The sequence below is a fragment of the Sitophilus oryzae genome, unplaced genomic scaffold (assembly GCF_002938485.1).
Source record: "Sitophilus oryzae breed Bouriz unplaced genomic scaffold, Soryzae_2.0 scaffold_576_pilon_pilon, whole genome shotgun sequence".
Lineage (NCBI taxonomy): Eukaryota > Metazoa > Arthropoda > Insecta > Coleoptera > Curculionidae > Sitophilus > Sitophilus oryzae.
Window position 1 is genome coordinate 435,085 of NW_022147169.1, and position 27,178 is coordinate 462,262.

The 27,178-nt window shown below is 32.3% G+C and overlaps 1 protein-coding gene across 1 annotated transcript; it reads left to right on the forward strand.

The window, feature by feature from the left end:
- On the forward strand, positions 1-26,173 carry LOC115887506 (glutamate receptor U1-like). The gene is made up of 9 exons (XM_030906971.1): positions 1-9; positions 3,076-3,234; positions 6,456-6,684; positions 11,489-11,699; positions 11,825-11,995; positions 16,289-16,518; positions 20,746-20,954; positions 22,131-22,399; positions 25,903-26,173. Exons 1-9 carry the CDS (start codon positions 1-3, stop codon positions 26,165-26,167), a joined length of 1,752 nt encoding a protein of 583 aa, XP_030762831.1. The 3' UTR covers positions 26,168-26,173.
- Positions 26,174-27,178: the final 1,005 nt, after the last annotated feature.

The window sequence follows — 27,178 nt, forward strand, 5'->3', positions numbered from 1 at the left end:
ATGTCGAAGGTATATATCAGATGGGGGACAAGTTATTTCATTTTTTTTCCAATCAATTAGATCTGTGGGATTATTACAAAATTAATTTGTGGGATTTGTGGCAGACCAATCTTTGTAAAATGTCCTAATTTTAATTCTAATTGAGAAATTGCACCATTTTTTTCCCTGTATTCACCACGTTTCCATCACATCCTACTGCTACTAGTTCTTCTAGGTTATATTCATTACTTTCGAAGAAGTTCACAATACTTTGACAAATGCTTAGAGCCGATACAGAACTGGGAACTGCGTGACCCAAAAATATAGAACCCGGCTCCTGAAATAAAGAAATATGTTCTTCAAGTACAGTTCTTCTGTGGGACTTGCCTTCAATATTTTCAATAACATAGGTTTTATCTTTCCTTCCGTCAAAATAAATGGCCTTCAAAGTTTCCGAGGAGTTTTGCTTAAAACTGTTTCTTGTTGGCTCTCTTGCTCTTCTCAGCTTACAACGAGAGAGATCTGTAATGTTTTTTTTTATCGTCTTTGGTGACAATTCCAAGGTCGTATAGCACTGCCGTTGCCACTGCTTCTGTAGATCTATCTGATAGTCCATAGGCGGTCACAAACTTTAGCTAGGGTAGGAAGTTTGACAACATTTTTGTACGCTGGATTTTTCTCTTGATACTGTCATAGGAAGTGGAAGGCAATTCATGATCAATTTCTATATCTGTCGATGACTTTCGCTTCCTTGATAAATTGATGTTGCTTTCATGTTGGATGGATTATTGTAGTTCTATCCGTTGCATATCTTTTTCTCTTCTGCTGGCCTTGTTTATCAGCTTTGAGGTTTCCATTATATCAATTTTCCTATTAACCATTTTTCTAAGCCCCCTCTGATCTATCAAAAAAACCTGTTCATTTTTAGGTACCTTTTTTCCTTTTCGCAAGAACATTGGTCAAAAAATTCGCATTTGCATGCGCGGTTATCAAACAGGCAAGATTCTCGGTTTGAAATTCTTTTTTTCAATTTTTAACAGCCGGTAGAGGACAGAAGACGTGATTTAATCAAAAATATTTAAATAAACTTTTTTATCAACATTACTAAAGGTAACTTTTGGTAGATATTCCAAATCGATCTTTCAAGGGCTGGTAGAGGGCAGAAGATGTGATTTTATTAAAACGTTGTAGTAACACTTTTTTATCAACATTACCAAAGGCAACTTTCGTAGGTATTCCAAGTCGATGTTTTAAAAATTTTAAAATTTTGAGATTTACGATCCACCCTAATATATAGTGTGTCCACGGATTGACTCCCAAAGAGGGAAAACTTTTTTATTCGTGGGTTTATGAAAAAAAGTTATTCTTCATAAAAACTCCTGCTTGAGCTTAAACGACCAACAGGCATATTATTTTTACAAATGTATATACCGAGTGTTTAAAAATATGGAAAACGCTTAGAACAAATAAGTACTTGTATATGTAAAAATACGAGGAAAAGTTATTAATAATAGTTCTAGGGATTGAAAAACTACACCACGTTACCAAATTTTATCTCACTACCTAAATGTACAGGGATTGGTAAAAGATTCCTCTCCACATAAAATACCATTTACTCTAAATTAATTTTTTTGGAATAACAACTGCTACAACCTGCCTTTATTATCTATGATTTGTTTGCAACAATATTTTTTATTTTTCATTCGTTTTCTAAAAAAAAAGTTTAATAATTAATCGTGTACGATTTTTATTTTATAGCCTCCATTGGTTAATTTAAAAAGGGAAGTAATGAAATTGCGTAAAGGTAAACAAGGATTTAAAAGTTATTCAAAAAGAAATTAAGTTAATTTAGAGTAAATGGTATTTTATATGGAGAGGAATCTTTTACCAATCCCTGTACGTTTTAGGTAGTGAGATAAAATTTGGTAACGTGGTGTAGTTTTTCAATCCCTAGAACTTTTATTAATAACTTTTCATCGTATTTTTACATATACAAGTACTTTGTTCTTAGCGTTTTCCATATTTTTTAGACTTTTTAACACTCGGTATATACATATGTAAAAATAATATTCCTGTTGGTCGTTTAAGCTCAAGCAGGAGTTTTTATGAAGAATAACTTTTTTCATAAACCCACGAATAAAAAAATTTTCCCTCTTTGGGAGTCAATCCGTGGACACACTGTATGAATGTTAGTACATATAGGAAATGACAACAACTATTGATTCTTAAATGACACCCTCGGTATTTTTTTACATAATTCGATATAAAATGACACTCTGAGTAGAATGACATATCATATGTCAACTTTTAACATTTTCTCATATGATTTATTTGAAATTGTAACATGCGAATTATCACGATAATTTGACTCGAAATACCAAGTGTCTGTTACCAAATTATTCGTAAAAAAATGCTTTTTCTCAAATATGCTAATGAGCCACTCTCGTTCCATTTGAAAAAAATGAGATATGATTAAAAATACGATTTGGGCATCTTTTAACTGGCCAGGACAAGACACGAAAAACACTAGAAGATCAAATCTATTTCTTCAAGGCTCCATGGATTAAAAATTAGTTTTTTTAACACAGCCATGGCACTCTAGATTGAAATTAAAAATACGAATTTTTTAAAGCGAAAATGTCAAAATTTGATGTGTTACATGTCATTCTATTCAGAATGACATTTTCTATCAAATAAAGTAAAAAATGCCGTGGGTGCCATTTAAAAATCAAAACTTGTAGTAATTTCCGGTGAAACAGGAACTGACCAAAATCAATTGATTACGACAATCAATCCTAATTTATGTCACATACTAACATTCCAGATGTTTTTTTTATCTGAAAAAATAAAAAAGTTATAGGGGGTGAGCCACTTTTGAGATGCACCTGGTATATAATGTTCTATTGGGGATACCCTGTAGAGCACTATATATTTTTAAAAATGCTCTAAATTTACTTACATATTCTCACAAAATTTCATTTCAATACAAACTGTCGTTTTCCTTGGAGCATCCGCATCATATTTATGGGAGGCACCACCCTGAATATGGGAGACTATTATTATAAATACTTACTTTTTTATTTGTTATATCTTCAGGCAAATGTAGTTTCATACACGGTGGGTTATGTAAAATGGCTTAATATTGTAAAGATTGGAGCTAGCGTCAATGCCGTTTTTGACGTTCTATCTCAAAGCACTCTATCAATTGATTCTGATGTAGTTATTGTTCTAGAATCTATAAGCAAATACCAACAGGTAAGTACCTACCTATTTTTTAAACATCAATAACATAATATCCAAATATTTTTTGGGTTATACAGGGTGATCTGAACTGTATTCCGGAAGCTTCGTCAGTATATTCTGTAGATAAAAATAAGTAAGAAAGTTCGTATAAATGTAATATGTCCTAAAATTGGGGGCTTAGTTTCTGAAATATATAAAGTTTCATTTTTATTTCGATTTTTTCCACATCAACATCAATATTTGGATTAAAATTGGTGTCTGGGAGTTTTTTGACATGAGAAGTTTAATTTTGATGTAAATACGTCTCCTTACAGTTGAGGGTTGGAACCTGTGGTGTTACACAGCAAAATAAAAACAATAAATCACCACAATACACCAAAACACTTTTACTTTTACACTGGACGCGCGTTTCGCTAACCATGTTAGCATCATCAGCAGATGATTATAAACTCAAATTTTAAGTTCATAATCATCTGCTGATGATGCTAACATGGTTAGCGAAACGCGCGTCCAGTGTAAAAGTAAAAGTGTTTTGGTGTATTGTGGTGATTTAGTGTTTTTATTTTGCAATACGGCTCCTACTTGTAGAGGGCCTCACCCAAGGACTGTAATCGCGTCAAATCGCCGCTGTCGTAGTCGCCGTGGAATGCTACGTCACGCGCTGACCAGCGCTCCACAGTGCGGCGGATGGTTATTCTAGAGGGACAAAATCTCAAGAGCAATGTTTGGGACTTAAAATCTAAGAACGTAGCAAATGGTCTAATATATAGCAACTATATGGTTAAATTTATTTATTTATTAACAACTTAATTTATTAATAAATAAATACAAGATAATAAAACGATATGATATTATTCGTACATGATACACAAAAACCGTATTGTAAACTATTGCCAAATACATAAAATTATGATATCAAAAAACTCTTTAGCAGTTATTTTTAAATTAATTTGTAATCTTGTGACACCCTCTATAATTTATTTTAAAAAAATATATTTTATTTTGAAAATAATAAATAAGATAGATATTTTAATTTTAATTTTAACACTCGGTAATTGTAAATTCATATATTAAGTATCTAAGACAATTTTTTAAACTCAGTGCCTTTTGATGGAGTTGTTTTGTTTTTATACTATCCGATTGAAATGAATCTTTTTGGGCATTCACCTGTTAAGCTTGAACTCCCTGTGACTGCGACTACCTGTGTTGGTAACTATTGGTAACTCAAAAGATCTACATCATTCAATATATCGATATTTGAAAAAAAAGTGTAAGTTTGATATCTGCAGAACAAAGGCACGAAGGGTTTTAACAAATAATATACGTACAGTAGAAAAGTACATACCTTTGGCAATCTTCAACATAATTTGGCTTTCTAATAAAATGTATAAGCACTTGTGAATATTTTGTTTTCGTATGATCTCTGCCTTGCTGAGCAGAAAACGACCAAATTTGGTTGATAAAAATGTATCGGAATACAAAGAATATTCATGCATTTTTGTATCAATTGGAATGTCTACTATTTATTCTTATCAGTACACTTTTTTGGCTTATTTCTAACCAAACGCTTTTGTCCCGCTAAATTTATCTTCCAACGCACTGTGCGCTCGTCCGTCAAATGCAAAAATAACTGTCACTGTCTAAAATCTTTAGCGCCAACTTCAACTCGGTCAGTAGATGACGTAAAAAAACTGACAGTGCAGGAAGATAGGAATCGAACTATCCTTATCTCTATAGTATCCTTGGGCGTCACCTATATATTTTTAACTGGTTTGAAGAGTAATAACTTTTCGTCCGTACCTGTATAAAACTACTAAACAAAAAATATACATTTACGATATTTTTCTTATATCTTATATATCTCTCTAAAAATCGCTACGAGTAATGTTTCTCGAGATATTTGGAATTTGGAATATTTGGAATGGAAAATTTGGAAAACCTGTCGTCATTGACATAAATTAAACATGTTGACCAAATAATTATTAGACTGAAATCATAAATTTGAAATGTTTTTGTTCCAAAAGTTAACAGAAACTATTTTATCATCATAGTAGTTTAGGCTTTCGCGGCCATCGTTTGAAGAAATTTGGGTTTTCGTGTTTTTTTTTGCCGTCATCGGTTAGAATTGCTTCCTAACGTTTCGCTAGCACGAGTGGCTAGCATCCTCAGAGGTGTGTTTACTCCGATTACTCACGCTAGAGTGATCAGTCTAGGTGTGTTTGCTCCGATTGCTCACACGATGAATAGACTGGTCAGTCTAGTGTGAGCAATCGGAGCAAACACACCTCTGAGGATGCTAGCCCAGAGGATAAAGCAATACTAACCGACGCGGACGACGGCCAAAAAACCCGAAAAATCAAATTTCTATTTTATCATCATTTTTTCGCAGAAAAATTTATGATTAATTTTAAAAATAAAAATTTCCCAAATGTATTATTTTAGTTAAATAACTATCTACTCAACCTGTTTATTTTTTTGTCAATAATGACATGTATTGTCTATTTCCATTCTAAATAGGTATCTTAAGAACGGTTGCTCGTAGCGATTTCTGCCAAGAGACCTTTTTTACGTAAAAAGTTACGGAAATGTATATTTTTTCACTCAGTTGTTTTATACAGGTACGGACAAAAATTTATTACTTTTCAAAACAGTTAAAAGACATGTAAGTGGCGCCCCCTACAAATAGGAGTCATATTGACATCAAAATCAAATTTCTCATGTCAAACACTCCCAGACACCAATTTTCATCCTAATACTGACGTTACTCCAAAAATTATTTGGAAAAAATAGGAATAAAAATGAAACTTCTACAACCTGTATCTCCGAAATTAAGCATTTTCGGACATATAGTTATACGAACTTTTTTAGTTATTTTTATCTGCAGAATATACTGCCAAAGTTTCCGGAATACAGTTCTGACCACCCTGTATATTAGACTAGTGAAATTTGAGACGTTCTATTATTTCGGTACCAAATGATTTTAAACATTAAACGTTATTTTTATGAAAATTTAATTCTATCTTTAGGACAATAGTAAAAAAATGTTTTGTTATTGTCAAATGATTAAAATTATCTTATAGTCATTATTATCTTATTTGTAATTATTTATATTTGTGTATGATTTTTAAATGTTAATTTCTAGTATATCATAAGCATATTTTAATAAAAATATTATAATCTTAAAAAAAGAAATGAGTAGTAATATCTTTTATATTTACTTTTATATGTTTTAGTATGATATTATATCCGGTTGTAAAATATACAGACCCATTGAAACAGAACAGTCCATAGAAGATTCGCATACACTTTTACCTTTTAAAGATAACAATACCCTAAATTTAACGTCTAAATTTGTAGAAGATCACTGCAAAAATAGTGATTCTGAACTGACTGATTATTGTCTTATTCAAGTATACAAAATAAGAAGGTATTACAACGATTCATTGGTCTTACGATCATTAGGTAATCTATTTATTATAATGCAACTTCTCACAATTTTTTTAAAGAAAGGTGTCTCACAATCTGATATGCTATGCACCATCGAATTATCAATGTCTATGAAACCATAAAAAAATTGTCTTTCAAATTTTGCTAAATAAATAGCTTTAATTGTCATGTATGAAACATTAATAAGTATCGATACTCCAAAAATAACATTGTATAGGCTTGGTGAATTCTCCGCCGGTGCTGCCACCACTGGATAATATTGTAAACAATCGGTATATACAAATACATGTGTTTAAATAGAGCGAGTATACGACAAAGGTTTATATAATTATTCAAAAGTGTTAGAAAGTATAATTTGTGAAAATTCTAAAAAAAAATAAAAAACTCAATATTTTGATATTCAGATAGTCTAACTTGTTTTATAATTTGTTACTGAAGCTAATAAAACTTTTTAGATGAGTTCAACTACGGTAGCGAGAATAGTTTTTGCTAGTGGGGACATAACTTGGGACTATAAAAAAGAATTTTTGAAGATACATAATTATAATTTTAGAAGATATTTATTAAAAATTTAAGCTCTAGTTGATTAAAAAAAGTGTACTATTAATATTGCAAATTATATTTTATACCCTCATATTATATACCTATTTAATTTTTTGATTATGTAAAACTACTACTACCATTACTCGCTGACGATTTTGTTTACTTACAGTTACTTACCAGTACAACCACTTTGTTTACTTACTTGTTTCGTCGAACTGCTTGAATCCATTTGTGAGAAGCTCGGAAGCTATTAAATATTGTTTTGGGAAAGTTGAGTTATTGAATGTTATTGCACCCAACAGCACCCTAATTACACCCTCCTTTACGATTTAAGATTTTTTCGGCAATTTTATTAACATTTCAAATTGTCACAACACCAAATATTACTGTTATACCACACGACGCACGACGCCTAGTTTTTTTACTTAATTTTTACTACCTGAAACAGCGTTGCATCACTCTAACCTCGTACCTGATGGTTTTATAGTTTCAATAACTGCACTAGTAAAAAATCAAATATTTAAATAGTATAACAAAGCCACGATTTTAATATGATTTCAATGTGATCGACATAAACGGAAACGGGACTGCGTAAAGTACTTTATACCCGGCACTTCTCATTCCGGCAGTATCAAGCGCTGCGATAGGAATTTTTAAAAAGAACTGAAATGCACCCAGCTTATAACAAGAGGTTTCCTGACAGTGACAGTTGTGTGTATTACCTTTTACAGATAAATTGTATCAATTGTATTTTCTGTCTTTTTTTGATGTCGTCGAAATATTCACTGACTCGCTGGACTAATAATTATTGCTTTAACTTATTCTTTTTCTTATTATACAGGGTTGTTCACCACATACGACACGGAGTATTGTAGCTAAACGATTAGATTTTTACAAATTGTAAGTTTTGGGTTTGTTGAAGGACTATTAGACTATTATTATTATTATTCAATTTTGCGAAATTGCAGTATAAATTTTAAGGCTTCATTTCTCCGAGGATATCAAAGTTTTTAATACTAAATATTTACTGAAGTTTATTTATCGATCAGTTATTGTGTTGCAATAATAAAAATTATACTACCTTATACAGAGTGTCTAAAATCGTATTTTAAATAATTACTAGGTTTAAACGGCAATAACTTATTTACATTAAATAGAATACCCTGTATATTTTATGAGAATCAGATGCACAATTTAATTGTCTATCAAATTGTATTATACCACTTCTTACCTATTCCTTCAAGTTTTCGTAGAAAATGCATTTTCTTATAATTTAGACCTCATTTATCAATATACCCATGGAATATTGGCATTTTAGATTGTTTTTAAAACAACAAATGTACAAAATGTACAGGCTAGTAATATTATCGTTTTTAGGAAAACGAAAATATTACTAGCCCATTTGTATGCAAAAAGAAAAATATTTAAATCTTTATAAAAGAGTATACCATTAATTAAATATACCACCAGTATTTCCGCCAAAATACTAATTAACTACATACTTAATTGTGTTCGTTAATAAATTATTTTAAATAAATGTGGATTTGAATCAGAAATCAATATAATAATAAGTTATGAAAATGAACGTCTCTGTTGTTATAAATAGGCATTTGTCGAAAAATTAAATATCATTTTTAAGGTGTTACTTTTTACCACACTGTCTAATACACATACATAATTCAGCTTTTTAGTATTTGGAGCAATTATTATTAATCAACGCAAACAGTCAATTAATGTAGTTTGAATACTGGAATCATATTAATTGGTCCTTTTTAACAAATATTTAAACAGTTTTTTTTAATGAAATAAACGAACTATATCGACAATATTAGTATCTGTACTCTTTAAAAATTTGGTACATCTTTAAAAATAATCTAAAATGTCAGTATTCCATGGGTATATTGATAAATAGGTTCTAAATTACAAGAAAATGCATTTTCTACGGAAACTTGAAGAGATAGGTAAAAAATGGTAATACAATTTCATAGACAATTAAATTGTGCATCTGATTCTCATAAAATATACAGGGTGTTCCATTTAAACTAAACAAATTATTGCCGTTTAAAGCTAGTAATAATTTAAAATTAATTTTTAGACACTCTGTATAAGGTAGTAAAGTTTTTATTATTGCAACACAATAACTGATCAATAAATAAACTTCAGTAAATATTTAGTAATAAAAACTTTGATACCCTCGGAGAAATAAAGCCTTAAAATTTATACTGCAATTTCACAAAATTGAAAATATTTCAAAAACGGTAAGGTTTAAGTGTAATAAACCTTAATCAAATTTACCTTTATTTTAAGCGTAGAAACTAAAAATGTAATAATATATAGGGTGTTCCATTTAAAAAAATACAACTTTGATATTTTTTATTTATTTGGGACATTCTGTATTTTGTAAAAATATTTTTAAATTGTAGCTCTAATAGTCCTTCAACGAATCCAAAACTTACAATTTGTAAAAATCTAGTCGTTTAGCTACAATACTTCGTGTCGTATGTGGTGAACAACCCTGTATACTGAACTATAACTTTCGTAAACTGCCTTTTTTGGTGAAGTTTCTAATATTAAAGGCTTGTGGAGTATACACAAATTCAACCTCTTCACGAAATTTGTTTACAAAAGAAAGATGAATCATAAACTAATAAGTTATGCACGATTAAATTATATCAATGTATATGTTACGGCTAAAATGGATACTTGGCTAGTTTTCAAACTAGCCAGTTATTTTTTAAACAAAGAGTAGAACCAACAACTGCAAACTAACATCTAACCCACAAAATAACAGCGCTTTTTAAGAAGTAGATAGCAGTTTGAAAACTAACCAATTCATCAATCAATTTTAGCCGTAGCATATATAAAACCATGCAATAAGAAATAATACAATGTTGGCATGTTTAAAAATGTTTTGCAAAACACGGTAATAAATTATACTAAGGGCTGGCAAAGGTTAGTCTTGGGTCGGGATTTCCGTATGTAAGAAGAGTACAATGCGTTTATAATGTACTGAACAAAGAAAGAACAGTAAACACGTTGCCAAACGTATGAAATGAATCGAGAAACTGTGCACATTGCTAAGAGACGTGAAAGGGGATTTAGCAGATTTGTCGGAGTTGACCGGCCGACCTAAACCAAATCAGTACCTCTGTCAGTACTTAAAGTTCTAGGGAAAGGTGTACATCATGCGTTCAGCTTCACAATTTAATTACGCCTCATAATACTTTATTTGTTTATTTATTAACGAATCGTTGTAATTTTCCCTATAGCTTGAAAAATTTTAAGTGCAAGCTAGAAACACTTGCATTTTTGGTAAAAATAAGTGGAATTGAGTTGGTTTTCGGCAGTGGTCGGGCTATTAGAACTCTGAATTCAAAAGTCGATATCTCGAAATCTATTAGAAATAATTGATTGTAATTTTTTCAAAAACTTTCTTAATATTTCTGCTGTATTTTCTTCGTAGACAGTAAGTGAAAATCTTGATCAATAAAAAAATTACACGACTGCTGAAAATTGCTATGCTCTAAAAGTAAATAGATGGGTTGTTTACAATTTTTGATTTTTAACATATTGTAAAAAATCAAAACTTCAAAATAAAAAAAAAGTTTCAATATCTAAAGTGTTTCTTCAGTTATGGCGTGTTATGTGTTAAAAAGTTGAGTTTTTAAATTATCGCGATTACTGACGTTTTCTCGTTATAAAAAAAATGACACCTTAAAGATATCCTTATAATTCCATTTCAGATGCTCAGAAACATTTCTAATGATTTTATCTAGTTATCTTTTCAAAAAAAAAGTCTTAAAAATAAGCGGTTTGCGATAGTAATTTTACTTCACTTGATAGGGAAAGGCGTACCGGCAACGCCGCAATAGCACTCCATCGCGTTTCTCTCACTCCGACTTAATAAGATCCCTATGCGATTTACTTCCACACATGTAAATACCGACCCAAGAGTAACAGTTGCCAGCACGGTATATGAAAATACAAGCTAGCCAATTTTCTTTAAAAAAATGTCACCTAAATCTGTAGAATTCTGATGAATAAATACCTTTAATTCAATCATTGAATAAATATCTTTAACTAGGCGTTAATGACTAGAGCAGTCAATATGGGGTCTCAAAACTTAAATAAAAATAGCTTTAAATAACATGTATGAAACATTAAGTATCGATACTCCGAAAATTTTATAATATTTTTGAATAAATCTTCCCTGACTCGTTACACATTCATATTACTGTTATAACTTTATTTCACAAATTTCAAATGTTTTCCATAGGCGTTTGGGATATCGAATATGGCACAAAAACCTTAAAACAGTTCGAGTTTATCGAGAAAAGAGCAAATTTTCATGAGTTTCCTTTAATTTTTGGAAAGAAAACTTTTACACAAGAAACAACAGTAGCCGATGAAAATTTAATTGAAGATGACAATGATGAAGAAAATATGGATAAAATATTGGATTATATTACCACATATCTCAATGCAAAGTAAGTTTAAATAATTGTTATATTAATTGATATTGATTAATATCTCTATGAAACTATCATCTGTGGTAGAAAAAAATATATCTATTTCATTAATATTTTTTTACAATTATTAAAATAAATTTTAGAGAAAAAATACAAATTTACCCTACACTCGGTCTGAAGGCGCCAGATGGTAATTGGAATGGTCTCTTAGGAGCTGTTGTTCAACAATCAGTTGACCTGGGTCTGGACATGGTGATAAAAGTACCAGAAAGATACCATGATATGGCTTTCACTCATGACATTATGGAATCAATGTATGTACTTAGTTACGTCTCTACATTATAACCAGAAATAAATGGCTTTTTAAGAATATAAGACAAAAAAAGGGCAACGGCGCAGCTACGCCAAAGCACCGGTTCCCACCCAAGTAGCATTTGGACGTTATCTAACGTCGGGTATACGTCGCATTCAATAAACCCGACGTCAGGTACCAACGTCGGTTTGACCGCTTGACGACCCTTATTTGCACCTAAATGGGGAATACAGATTCGGGTCGCCTCGACGTCGGTATCTGACCTAATAGGGAATGTAATTCTAACAATTACCAACGTCGTATTACGTTGGATTTTAGTTACTTAAAATTCGTCGCTAAGCACTTACGTTACGTTTAGTTTCATATTCGCTACCAAGAATACATAAAAACATAACCAAACTACTTAATTACAAATGGATTCATAATCACTCCTCGAATATAACTATAAGTGCCTACCTGATTTCATATTATAATAATTCTGAATCATTAATCCAGACATCAGTTTTGTCAACGGAAGTCACTTTTTTGATATATATGATTAAATTACGCGCCTTCAAAATTAGGTAGATTTATGAAATAAAAATATCTATAAAAAAAATTAACTCGCAAAATATTTTTTTTATTTTCTAACTGGTTTAATCATAAAACTGTACTGTGGTTCCCCCCAAACTCAACCTTATCAATATTATTCTACTAGAAATCGGAATGTGAATATAAATTTTAAAAACAAAAAACGATTTTAAAATGGCTGACAACCGGATACTTGTTAAGCATGGCGGATTTTTGTGTCCGACTTAATATGAACTACCAATATACCAATTCCGACCGGGTCTCCGACATTAGTCGTCTCACACGACCGAAGTCATCAAACCGGACGACCGGCAATCGTATTATGACGTATATAATTCCAACGTACGCCGCGTAACCTCACTTTGCGTATCAGTGATTTGTGGATTTGTGCAACTATATTTTAGTTTTTGTTTTCTCTTTAAAACAATGGGCAGCCACTTTTTTAAGATAGTATATATACAAAATTTAAAAGAATTGGACCAGTACCTCACATGTGGGAGGAGGATGGGGTCTGCTGGTTTCCTAAGCTAAAAAATGAAATTAAGATGCACCAGTGTAATGCAGCATCTCTTCCGGATAAAAAGCATTCGTGGGTGGAGGCAAGACATCACTACTACTATTATTATTTTGCAAAAGCCTCGACCTCTTTCTGTTAAATGTAGATGAATGTCTAAATGCCTTTTTAGTTTTTTTTAGGCATAATAAAAAAAATGAATAAAAAGTTTGTTTACAAAAACGTTTTATTAGGTTATGTTCATGATGTTTATTAGGGCGCAAATGCTACTTAATGGGTTGTATTTACGGACGTAAATAGAGATACGTAAATTAGGTTATAAATATGAACATAAAATACAACAAAATATAATTGGACGTTACTTTAGGGATTATCAGTGAGACGTATCCTATTCGGACAACGGGTAGACGTCGGGCTAGTTCAAGTATATGTACGTCGTGCAAGCCAACGTGGGAACGACGTTAGGAAATTAATAAAAATGGTATGTTGTTATTTTGTACGTCGACAGATCGTTGTATTTACCGACTCGGATCCAACGACGTCGCTTTTAATAGGAAAGCGACGTTGCCGGTCGTATCACCAGCACCCGACCTAAATTTGCACAAAGTCTGACGTCGCTTCAGGTCAGATTTAGTTCGAAGTCAGATAGATGCTACTTGGGCAGTAGAACACCGAAGTTAAACGACGTAAGGCGATACTAGTGAATGGACGGGTGACCGGTTCGAAACACTGTATCGTGCTGTTGTCCAATAAAGGCAAAAGTGTAAAATCTATTGTCACACACTGCTCATTCACGCCGGTTCGAGGCCGGATGAGATCGGATATCTCGTGAGTAAGAGTCTATTTAGTCACTTGCCAAGTCGGTAGGCCATTGACCATGATATGGCCGAGGACCGCGGTTCGGATTCCGCGTAAACAAAGTAGGCCCCGTCTAGATTAGCCCTGGCAGCACAATGGAGACGTTAACTTCAAATCTTTACTTTTTTTAAGACAAAAAAAGAAGCCCTATGATACGTTTTTTTTAATTTTTTGGTTAATACCTTTGAATAAGAAGACTAAGGAAGGAGCATAATGCTATCCATATATTCATGCATAGTGGGCGGAAAAAGCACTCTAGGGTGGGGATCCTTGACAGTTCTGTTTGACGATTCATTTGACACATTTGAATTTGATTTGAAATTTTATGGATTTGTCAGTCTTTACGGAGCTTTGTTTATGTTATTTATTATTTATTCTACTACTGATAGCTGTATAAAGGTAGTAAATCTAGATGGAAATTGTGGCAGAACTTAAATTAACAGTGACACTATCGCGATTTATCGAAAAAGACTCTAAAATAGTTGGTTGTGTAGCGTGCGGTAGATCTCGGCAAAAATCGAGTGAAATAATGGAACAACTTTTCGCTAGTAAGTGACTATATAATATACATACGTGTAGTAAACCGATCATTTATGAAATTCACTTAAATTAACTAATTATATATTTTTTTTTGCATTTTTGCTTTTATTTACTACTTGTCAAAGATTAGATGTCAAAGAATTTAGATACGTCAATTTGATTTACCAGATTTACCTGCTTCAGTAGCGTATCGGATGTTTGTGTTAATAAATAATTATTATAACTTATCTATTTTAATTAGAATTATATATTTTAGTAACAATTTTAATAACTACCAACATTTATTCACAACGTCAAATAAAACAACATATTATTGAGTCTACCCCACGTCTACCCTACATCATAGTTTTACATTTTTTAAATAAAATTAGAACGGCACTGATAAACCGGAATTTAAGTCGGCCATATTTGAGGCCCATCGCGGTGGACCTAAGACTTTTGATACGCTCCTTCCTTAGTCTTCTTATTCAAAGGTTAATACCAAAACTATACATAGAGTATAATAAAGAATGGCTGTATTTATACAAGGTCGTCAATAGTGCATCGGGCATCTGTAGCTCCTAGAATAAAACACCTGAGAAGTTTGTTTAAGTGCAGATCTAAAGCACGTAGGTCCGAGATTATACTTCAGGAAAATATTTTAACTTCTATAGGGTGGCTCAAAGAATTGTCCTTGGATCGGGATGATTTTTTTTAAATAGAACGCCATGTATATTATTGCATTTTTAGCTTCCTTTCAGATCACTTTGCATAATCTTATGATAAGAGTAAATATATTTCGGTGAGTTCAGAGATATTAATAAATAAATAAAAAATATACATTCTTCAACTGTCCTGAAAACAAAACTATATTAGTAGATATTAGATATTACTTTGCTATAGATTAGATAGATTAGATATTACTTTGCTATAAATATCGTAATCTTAAAAATTTTAGGCCAAACTTTCTAATATATAAAATATTTTTTCTTTGTTTTTTTAAATGGAATACCCAGTACATTATGTTTTTATTAGATGGAGAGTTAAAAAATTGAACATTTTTTATTTTAAGTATTTTAAAAATTTGTTCGCTCTTTCACCATTTTACTGTGATAAATGCCATATGATATAGGAAATCCGCGAAAACATATTGAAGAAATAATATACAGGGTGTTCCAATTAAAAAAACAAAGAAAAATCATTTTATATTTTAGAAAGTTTAACGTAGAATTTTGAACATCCTGTATGATTTACGATTACCATATTTATAGCAAAGTAAGTACGGACTATCTAAAGTAAATACCTAATATAGTTTTGATTTCAGGACAGCTCTTGCATTTTTAATAATTTTCTTAAGATAGGATAAAAAATATATTTTTTTTATTTATTTATTAATATCTCTCAAATTATCGAAATATATTTACTCATATCTTAGGATTATGTAAAGTGATAGGAAAGGACCAAAAATGCAATAATATACAGTGTGTTCCATCTAAAAGAATCATCCCGGTCCACTCACACTTTTTTTAGCCACCCTATAGAAATTAAAATATTTTCCCGAAATGCATCCTAGCACATACATTTATGTTTGAACTTAAACAAAATTCTCAACTTGCTCATTCTAAGAGTTAAAGATGCCCGACGCACTATTGCCGGACCCTGTATAAGCTTAAGAAAGTATACAAAATTGTTTTAGGTATATATTTAAAGTTAAAAATTGATGCTCGGTGCTTAGTTATTTTATTAAGATGCGGTGGCTAATATAAATATTTTAATTTCTACAACAGTATTTTTTATTAATTAAAAGAATACACACTGAATTTATCTTTTTAGTCGAAATATTTACGTCAAGCCAGAAGAATCCCATTCAGCTAGAGATATATTTCTAATACCGTTTGGATCAAAAATGTTATTTTCTGTACTCGGTACTGGTATTATTTGTGTAATAGTCATGTCTGTGTACCTACTTGTCAGTAAAAAGCTCCACTTGGACTCGAATGTTCCGTTTACTGTAGCTTTATCAGACGCGGTGTTTTGGTGTTTTGGAGTTTTTAGCATGCAAGGTAATTCTTCTAATTTATTTTAGATGCATTTAATAAAACTGTTTAACTATACATCATTTTAACATTTGCCTATATTAAACATTATAAATAGAAGTAATATTTATAGTTCTTTAACCAGTATATTGAGAAAAAAATACAGCATGCTATCTAAAATGTTGAAACTTTAGTTTAGAAGCATACGATCAAGATATTCTATATGGTTTTTGAATAACCATGTATATTCTATAAAATTATGTACAGGTGCGCTACTATTGCCCCAGTAGTTTAAAAATAACTTTGGAGTAACAATCTCAATTAACAACAAACAACAACAAACAACGCTTTATTTTACAAAAAGCCAAAACAGCTTCATCGACAAAGCACTCACAAACAACAAAATCACAAAAAAATACAAACAACAAAAAATACACAATACAAATAATACAATTCAAAAAAAATTAAGTCTTTAAAATGACAAAAAGAATATACATGGACAATTTTAGAACAGTACGCAGTAAATAGATATAATTTTATAGTTATAAAATATTAAATACTTGACCTTTGACCAGTGTGTGAGATGATCAAAATTTTAAAATTCAAAATTGTTCATAATTAAACATCAACAAAAAAAGTCGTTTACCGCATATAGGGCTCTCGCCAGTAAGTATGATTTTAGAGCTTTGCGAAATGCGGGAAAGAATGAAAGCGACTTAATATTCAAAGGCAGATGATTGTACATTTTTTTGGCATTGTACAGTATTGCACCTTTAACTAGTTCTGAGCTCGGGGTTGGCAGATAAAGATCGTGCTCTGCATTCCTAAGTGGATAGTTATGAGATGGCCTTTCGGGAATAGCAGATATGTGCTTGCGGATTAAGCAAACGGATTCAAAAATGAATAAAGAATGAAGAGTCAGTATTTTCAAATTTTTAAAGAAATTCTGGCAGTGAGTCTGAAGTAAAGTCTGAAAACACGATCAAATTTTGTTGCGCAGCAAGTACCCCAGAATGGAAGGGCATAACGAAGATGTGACTCAAAAAGAGCATAATATGTTATTCTAGAGGTTGAGAGGTTAAGTTCCTTAGAAACTGATCTTAGCGCAACACAGGCAGCGCTTAGTTTCTTTGATAGAGCTTCGATGTGAAAGTCCCATTTTAACGAGTTGTCTACAACAAGTCCTAAGAACTTCACAGAGTCCACGACGTCAATAGTGGTGTTATTAAGTACAAAAGGTTGTATAGTACTTTTATATGACAAAACTTTAGTTTTTGATAGGTTGAGGCATAGAAGATTAGAATCGCACCAAGACTTAATGGTGCGTAAGTCACTGGATATAGTATCATATAGTGCCGCAACATCTGGGCCGCTCCAAGTGAAACTAGTATCGTCCGCAAAGAGGCAGTTTTTACCGTTAATGTCTAGATTTGCAATTTTGTTGATAAACACCAGAAACAAAATAGGGCCAAGTACTGAACCCTGAGGGACACCACATTCTATAGGCTTACAAGAAGACATAGATATATCAATCCTCACAAGCTGCCTCCTGTTGCCAAGATATGACTTAAGCCATTCGAGCGGCACTCCCCTGAAACCATAATATTGCAATTTGTTAACTAAGATATTATGATTTACACAATCGAAAGCCTTAGAGAAATCACAGAAAATTGTAGCTGTAGAGTGATGGTTATTCATAGTTCAGTAATATTATGGCTCAAATTGCGATATATCCGACAAAATTCAATAAGTTTTCAAAATTGGTGGAAATAATCAGGATATCATATGTATTGATAAACTGAAAAGTTCCCACCCCTAAATAGTGTGCGTCATCCCCCAGGACATCGTTTCTACCCCAATTTTGAGTTTTTTTAGATAATCTCGGCAACGGTGCAATTCTCGACAAAAATACCGATATAGAAAATTGTTCTTCATCAAATTCGCTATCAAAAAGATAATTACACTTTTTTCTAAAGTTATATAATAAAGTGGCAAATAGGGCGCAAATATAAGGGTTGGTTATGACTAGCACTATCTGCAGTTCAATGTAATTTAAAGTTTAATGTTTAACGCTAACAAAAAGCCGTAACCACAAATTATACTTTCGAATTTTAATATACGTTCTTCTCTGTATTAGTGGATTAGGCCTACAGGCGATACCACTTTAAAAAAACGCATCAAATACTTTACTTCTAGGATGATGTGGAAATAATAAGTACAAATCACTCTTTTTATTTTTAACCCTTATATTTGCGCCCTACTTGCAACTTGATTATTAACTTTAGAAAAAAAGTGTAATTATCTTTTTGATAGAGAATTTTATGAAGAACAATTTTCTATATAGGTATTTTTGTCGAGAATTGCACCGTTGCCGAGATTATCTAAAAAAATTCAAAATGGGGGTAGGAACGTCCTGGGGGATGACGCACACTATTTAGGGGTGGGAACTTTTTGGTTTAGTAATCCTTATGCTATCCCCAACATACCTACCAATTTTCAAAACTTTCTGAATTTTGTCGGGTTTAAATCGTAATATTACTAGATTAAAACTAATCAAAACGAATTAGGGATCACATATACAGGGTGGCCCATCGAAAACGTTCCTCAAGGCATAACGGCCAGGATATTTTTTTTTTTCAAAAAATCCAAAAACACGTCAATTTTGTTTGTGAGGGGGACAACTTTTACCCCAAAAATGATTGCAAAATCTTCAACCCTCTAAGCGGGACTGTCATCCCCCAACTTTTTTCAAATGGGTAGGGGGTTCAAGTGGTACCGCAATGAAAAGGGCTTTTTATTCTCTATACTTTCCCGCTTCGTTTTTGAAAATCGGTCGAGTCATTGAGAAAATATGAAGGATTGAAATTTGAAAAGTTTATTTAAACATTTTTCAGAGTAAATGATAAGGATAAATTCCTTCGACCAATTTGCTGTTTTTTCTTATTATTTCTAGATGTTTACGCATTTTTTCACTTGCCACAAGGTTGAACGATCAGATGCGGCAGTTGCTAGATAGCTGTTGCTAGATGGCAGTTGCTAGATAGCAGTTGCTAGATAGCAGTTGCTAGATAGCTGACTTGTGCATTGAAGTTCTTCTCAATATCGTTAAACTGACCCAAAATAGAATTTCCAAAAATACCAGCCCACACGTTCAATTTCTGAGGGTTTTGTGTGTGCACATCGTGAAAAACCCCTCAGCCCAGTACCGACAGTTATGCCGATTAACTACACCGTTCAAAAAGAAAGTACACTCATCCGAAAAACACACATTAAATAGGAAATTATTATCATTTGCCACTCGTTCACTCACAGTTTCACAAAATTGCAAGCGACGATCAAAATCATCTTCGTTGAGTTCTTGTACCAACTGAATTTTGTACGGGTGGAACTTGTGTTTTTTTAATATCCTTTGGACACTGGTACGATTCACGCCGGCCAATTTTGCATTGGCTAATTTTGTTGTACTCAGCGTACTATCCATGGCAACTTGGCCCAATACGAATACCTCCATAGCTTCATTTACTACAGGATTTTCCTTCTGCCTCTTTTTATTCATAACGGAACCAATTTCGCGAAATTTTGCTACTAACTCGCGAACAATTTTGCCATAAAAGTGTTTTTCAGGATGGCATTCATTGAATATCTGCGGAACCCGATTGCTACATTCATTATTTTTAAAATAAAGTTCGATTATTTCCACTTTTTCTGCAAGTGAGTACATCATAATTGTTAAAAAGTTTAACGATATTCACACACCACAAGTCACAGAACAGCTATCTAGCAACTACCGCACCTCATCGTTCAACCTTGTGGCAAGTGAAAAAATGCGTAAACATCTAGAAATAATAAGAAAAAGCAGCAAATTGGTCGAAGAAATGTATCCTTATCATTTACTCTGATAAATGTTTAGATAAACTTTTCAAATTTCAATCCTTCATATTTTCTCAATGACTCGACCGATTTTCAAAAACGAAGCGGGAAAGTATAGAGAAAAAAAGCCCTTTTCATTGCGGTACCACTTGACCCCCCTTCCCATTTGAAAAAAGTTGGGGGATGACATCCCCGCTTAGAGGGTTGAAGATTTTGCAATAATTTTTGGGGCAAAAGTTGTCCCCCTCACAAACAAAATTGACGTGTTTTGCCACCCTGTATGTTTAAATACATATATATTCTTTGTTTAAACCAAATTTATCAAAATGGTCCTTAATTCGTTTTGACTAGTTTAACTTATTTTTATTAATTAAATTTTTGCAGGCAGTTTAATACAGGCCAAAACATTTTCCGGCAAGATGGTGATTGTAATGGCTCTGATTTTTGCTTTGATAATTTACAACTCTTATTCAGCTTTCATTACGTCAATACTGTCAGTTAAATTGACTAAAATTCGATCAGTCGCTGATTTGTTGAACAGTAATTATGCCATAGCTTATACGAGAAATAGTCAAGACGAAATATATTTGAGGGTAAGAGAGACAAAAATACTTTAATCACAGCATCTCAAAACATTTTTTCTGTTTCTTAAGCCCCACTCAGAATAAATTAGTGATTTCAATTACATTATACATGGTGTCCGAGAAATACGTGCAAGTATTTTAACTGGTAATATAGTTCAACCCCAGAAACACGCCTATGAGGTTGTTTTCGCGAAAAAAAAAATTGAAAATTCAAAATTTTTGGAACTTTTTTTAGTTTTTAGTTAAAAAACATAATTTCTTGATAATATGGCAACATAGGTATTAGATTAAATTTACAAGAAGGAAAATCCAGAAAAATCCAGTAGTTCTCAAAATTTTAACATAAAATCATGTAGTGTATAAATATTATTACACCCTGTACATAATAGTTTAGATATAAGTATTTCTTAAGTTAAGTTAATTAAGGCCAGTTATATTATATGTTTAGAATTAGTTGTTTATATAATATTAGGAATGCAACTATGCATTATTGGATGTCGCGCGATATGCTAATTAGGGTTAACCGAATTCAATTACTATTAAGATTTACACAAGAACAGATTGTTATTCGAAATAAAGTTGGTTTTTTATATAGGCTTAGAGTTTCCTTCAGAGCATGTAATTGCGAACCCAAATAAGAACATTACAATCAGTTTTTTTGGAAATTTTCAAAGTAAAATAACTCCGTTATTTTGGACTTATTTGAAAAAAGATAAAGAGAAAATATGTTTCTTTTATCGAGATCTACCACCACTTAAATACTTGCACTTATTTCTGGGACACCCTGTATATTACAGTTGGGTGTTGGAACCTTTGGTGTTAGCAAAATGAAATATTATATCACTACAATACACCAAAACACTTTTATTTTTGCACTGGACGCGTGTTTCGCTAACCATGTTAGCATCATCAGGATAACCGCTGATGTACTTACAGTGAGGAATTTCCCCACGAGAGTATAGCACGTGTTTTTTTAAACACCCTGTATAATTGAGTGTATGGCGATATTTAATAAGTTACACTTTATACAATTTTTTTTAATCACAAAATGATGTTATTTCTTGCATAAAAACTAGAACCTGTGAGATGGATGTCCTTCAAAACTCACGAGCCACTGGTTATGGCATCACTCAAAATAATAAAATCAATTATATCATCCTTAACAAATTCAATCCTAATTTTTAGTCTATGAATAACGTTTCACAGCTGAACGAAATATACTTGAGAGGATATCTGCACAACGATGTAAGCAACATTACCGAAGGTTTGTTAAGAGCTACAAAAGGGAATTATGGATTTTTTGCTACAGGACATGTAGCAAGAAAGGAATTTCTAATTATCAGTAATTACAGGTGCATGTACGACCTAATGGAAATACCTGTAGTAGCGACGAAAAACACGGTAGCTTTTCCGGTATCTCTAGATTCTCCTTACAAGAAGCTCATAAATTTATGGTACAATTATTGTTGTTTTTATACCCAAAATTTTATATTAAATATATAATAAATACCCTCTTAACGGAGCTATCCAAACTAACGAGCCTAACCTAACCAAACTCTAGCTATAGCTAGAGTTTGGTTCTAAAATATATAGCTACTATGAGATATATACCGGGGGGTGCATCGTCGTTGGAAACATAGGAAATCCCATGCAATTTTTGAACTTTCCAAATATTGGCTTCCCTATTAATTTTACAATTCAAGTCGTAAATAGGTTTTATCTACAACCGTTTAGTTATAACGTTTTTACATCACTATTTTTTAGTATTTCAGTTACGTTATGAGACTCATAACACAACTAGTGGTGTTATGAATCTATAACACAACTACTTTCTATAATAATGAAAAACAACTACGAACATCTAAATATATTAACTTTTCCGGCAATAATGATTCCGTGGCACGTACTGCGGCGACTTCTACATCTGAAGGGAGACTTTCGGAATCGCTCATCGTAATTTTTAAAATGGTTTTTCTGGGCAAAAAGTGCTCGCGTTTACTTGACAGGGCAAACTGACTTTTCAGAAAAAAATGTGACAAATGTCATAGTTAAAGGTGTTAAAGGTGGGCGACTAATAAACGAAAATTAAAACAGCGTTTTCTTATTTTTTGGTTGTAGATAAAACGTTGTCCATGACACGTGCGTTTAAACATGACTACAACACTCGTGATTAGAACGACTCGGTCTACGACCTCGTCGTTCTAATCGTTCACACTCGTTGTTGTAATCATGTTCATAAACACACTTGTACTGTAAATAACTATTATCTACAACCGTTTAGTTATAACGTTTTTACATCACTATTTTTTTAGTATTTCAGTTACGTTATGAGATTCATAACACAACTAGTGGTGTTATGAATCTATAACACAACTAGTTGCTATAATAATGAAAAACAACTACGAACATCTAAATATATTAACGTTTCCGGCAATAATGATTCCGTGGCACGTACTGCGGCAAGTTCTACATCTGAAGGGAGACTTTCGGAATTGCTCATCGTAATTTTTAAAATGATTTTTCTGGGCAAAAAGTGCTCGCGTTTACTTGACAGGGCAAACTGACTTTTGAGCATAAATGTGGCAAATGTCGTAGTTAAAGGTGTTAAAGGTGGGTGACTAATAAACGGAAATTAAAACAACATTTTCTTATTTTTCGGTTGTAGATAAAACGTTGTACATGACACGTGCGTTTAAACATGATTACAACACTCGTGTGATTAGAACGACTCGGTCTACGACCTCGTCGTTATAATCGAATTGCTTTCATGTTGGATGGATTGTTGTAGTTCTTTCCGTTGCATATCTTTTTCCGTTCTGCTGGCCCATCAGCTTTGAGGTTTCCATTACGTTAATTTTCCCAATAACCATTTTCGAAGCCCCCTCTGATCTATCAAAAAAACCTGTTCATTTTTAGGTACCTTTTTTCCTTTTCGCAAGAGCAGTGGTCACAAAATTCGCATTTGCATGAGCTGATATCAAACAGGCAAGTATTTTTGGTTTGAAGTTCTTTTTTTTCAATTTTTAACAGCCGGTAGAGGGCAGAAGACGTGATTTAATAAAAAAAATTAAATAAACTTTTTTATCAACATTACTAAAGGTAACTTTTGGTAGGTAATCCAAGTCGATGTTTTAAAACTTTTTAAATTTTGTGATTTACGATCCACCCTAATGTGCACTCAGCATACGCTGACCTTTAAAAACCTATTTACGGCTTAGGTATAAAATTAATAGGGGAGCAAATATTTGGACAGTTGAAAATTTGCATGGGATTTCTTGTTTCCAACGACGATGCACCACTCGGTATATAGCTATATAGCTACTATACCGGGTGCATCTCAGAAGTGGCTCTCCCCTATAACTTTTTTATTTTTTTCAGATAAAAAACGAGATTTGGTGTGAGTATGACATAAATTAGGATTGATTGACGTATTCAATTGTTTTCGGTCACTTCCTGTTTCACTGGAAATGACTACAATTTTTGATTTTTAAATAGCACCCTTGGAATTTTTTACTTTATACGATAGAAAATGACACTCTGAATCGAATGACATAAAATATGTCAACTTTTGACACATTCGCTGAAAAACAAATTGTATTTTAAATTTCAATCTAGAGTGCCATGACTGTGTTAAAAACACTATTTTTTTTTGTTTTAGTCAAGGAGCCTTGGAAAAATAGATGTGATCGTCTAATGTTTTTAGTGTCTTGTCCTGGTCGGTTCAAAAATGCCGAAATCGTATATTAATCATATCCCAATTTTTTCAAATGGAACGAGGGTGGCTCATTAGCATATTTGAAAAAAGCATTTTTTTACGAATAATTTGATACCACACACTTGGTATTTTCAAATACCTGTCAAATAATGTCAAATTGTCGTTATGAACCGCATGTTACAATATCAAATAAACCATATACGAAAATGTCAAAAATTGACATATATGTCATTCGATTCAGAGGGTCATTTTCTATCGAATAAAGTAAAAAAATACTGAGGGTGTCATTTAAAATTAAAAGTTGTAGTCATTTCCGAAAAAAAAAACAGGAAGTGTTCAAAAACAATTGAAGACTACAGGGGAAAAACGATCTAAGTCACATTTTCTTACTTTTGAGATAAATGATTTTGAAACTTTAAAGACTAAAGGAAAATAAATAATAAAATGTAGCGAATCGTAAGAAGTTTTTATCAATAGTTATATGTATAGACATTAACTGATTAACAGACAAAACAAAGAAAAATAATTTGTAGCAAATTTGTTAGATAAAATAAAACTCGTATTCGCTTGGTTCAATGGAAAAGTGATCCAAGTCCATATGGAATAATTCTGTATGTGGTTACTCCGAGGATTACTCGTGCTGGAATAAAGAGAAAAATATGTTTTTATTTTCATTTTTATTATTAATATTGTTATTATATTTTCTTAATATTTTTTTATTTATTTCTTATTTTTATTATTATTTTTTTATTAATATTATTAGCATTAGATTATTTTTTACTTAGGAATGGCGATTTGTTTCTGATAAAATGAAACTACACTACTAGACATTCGTTTTGTATGCGTTGATATGTTTACAAACATGAAATATGGACTTGGATCCATCTTGGATCGGCCTTCCGTGAATTCACGTGGACTTAGATCGCTTTTCCAAAGTATTAATATTTTAATCGCTGATTTTAGTGGACTTAGATCATTATTTCAGTGTTACATTATTCCTATTTTGGAACGGACACTTGATGGGCATGAGATGGCAGTGTTATCTCAATTTCCATTGTTTTGGACTTAGTCCGTTTTTCCCGTGTAGTCTTCAATTGAATACGTCAGTCAAATCCTAATTTTCACATACTAACATACCAAATCTCGATTTTTTATCTGAGAAAATAAAAAGTTATAGAGGTGAGCCACTTTTGAGACGCACCCAGTATATTTTGCTAAAACCGCATTATATTTTCTTTGCAGTCTTATTAAGATGATGGAATCAGGCGTCCACGACTACATATCCAAACTCGTAGCTCCAAACTTGCCAGTGTGTAGCCAACAGAAAACATTCCAGAGCGCAAGAATTAACGACCTGATAACGTCATTCATTATATTAGGGTTGGGAATAGTCATGGCGTTCTTTATAGCATCTTTAGAACAGCTATGGAAAAGAAGAGGCAAAGCGTCTGTGTTAAAAAGAAACCTCAAGAACAGGAGACATATAAATTTACCTTATATTAACTAAAATTAATATATATTAGGCTATCATAATTTGGGTGTTACCGCACAAATCAAAATATTATATAGTTTTTAGTTAAGTGTATCACAAAACAAAAACAAAGAGAAAATTATAATTATTAGTAATCGTTATTGATTTTCCATATTCCTATATTCTTTATAACTTCTGGATATACAGGGTGATCCAAACTGTATTCCGGAAACTTGGACAGCATATTCTGCAGATAAAAATAAGTAAAAAAGTTTGAATAAATGTAGGTCCTAAAATGCTTATAGTTTCGGAGATTCATTCTTATCGGAGTTTATTTTTATTTAAAAAAAAACGGCGTCAGCGATTGCTAGGAAATGAAGATCGTTGTCATTTCAAATGTAAATTTATATGGAAAATGTCATCGATCGTCGTTTCCCAGCCGCTTTTTTTATCAATTACCTCAGTATAACAGCCTTGATGTATTAGATATCCCAATAATGGAACAGGAAATAAAGGCCCCATAAAACAGCTTAAAAACAACAAATCAAAGGGCTGTGACGCGATTCCGGCGAAAATCTATAAGTGTGCAAGTAAAGAACTTAGTGGTCATCTTAAGGCTCTCTTCGATGTCATATGGAAAAACAGAGAAGTAAAATATAGTGAATACATTTAAGAACAAAGGAAGTACATCAGACTGCGGAAACTACCGGAGAATTTCACTACTGGCTATCGGAGGAAATATTCTTGCAAAAATTATGTCAAACCGTCTGCATCCACATATAGAAAAAATCCTCCCAGAATCAAACGGGTTTTCGCACCAACCGCGGCACCGTCGATTCCATATCTCCCCGTAGCAGTGTAAACTTTAAGTTGCATTCATCGACCTAACAAAAGCCTTCGACTCTGTGAACACAGATGCACTTTGGGCAGTTATAAAAAAGTTCGAAGTACCCAACAAATTTTTTACAGTGTACATGGATCACTGAGCGATCCTTTCCTGACAAAAACAGGCAAAGGATGTGTCTTAGCGGCTCTCCTATTCAACAT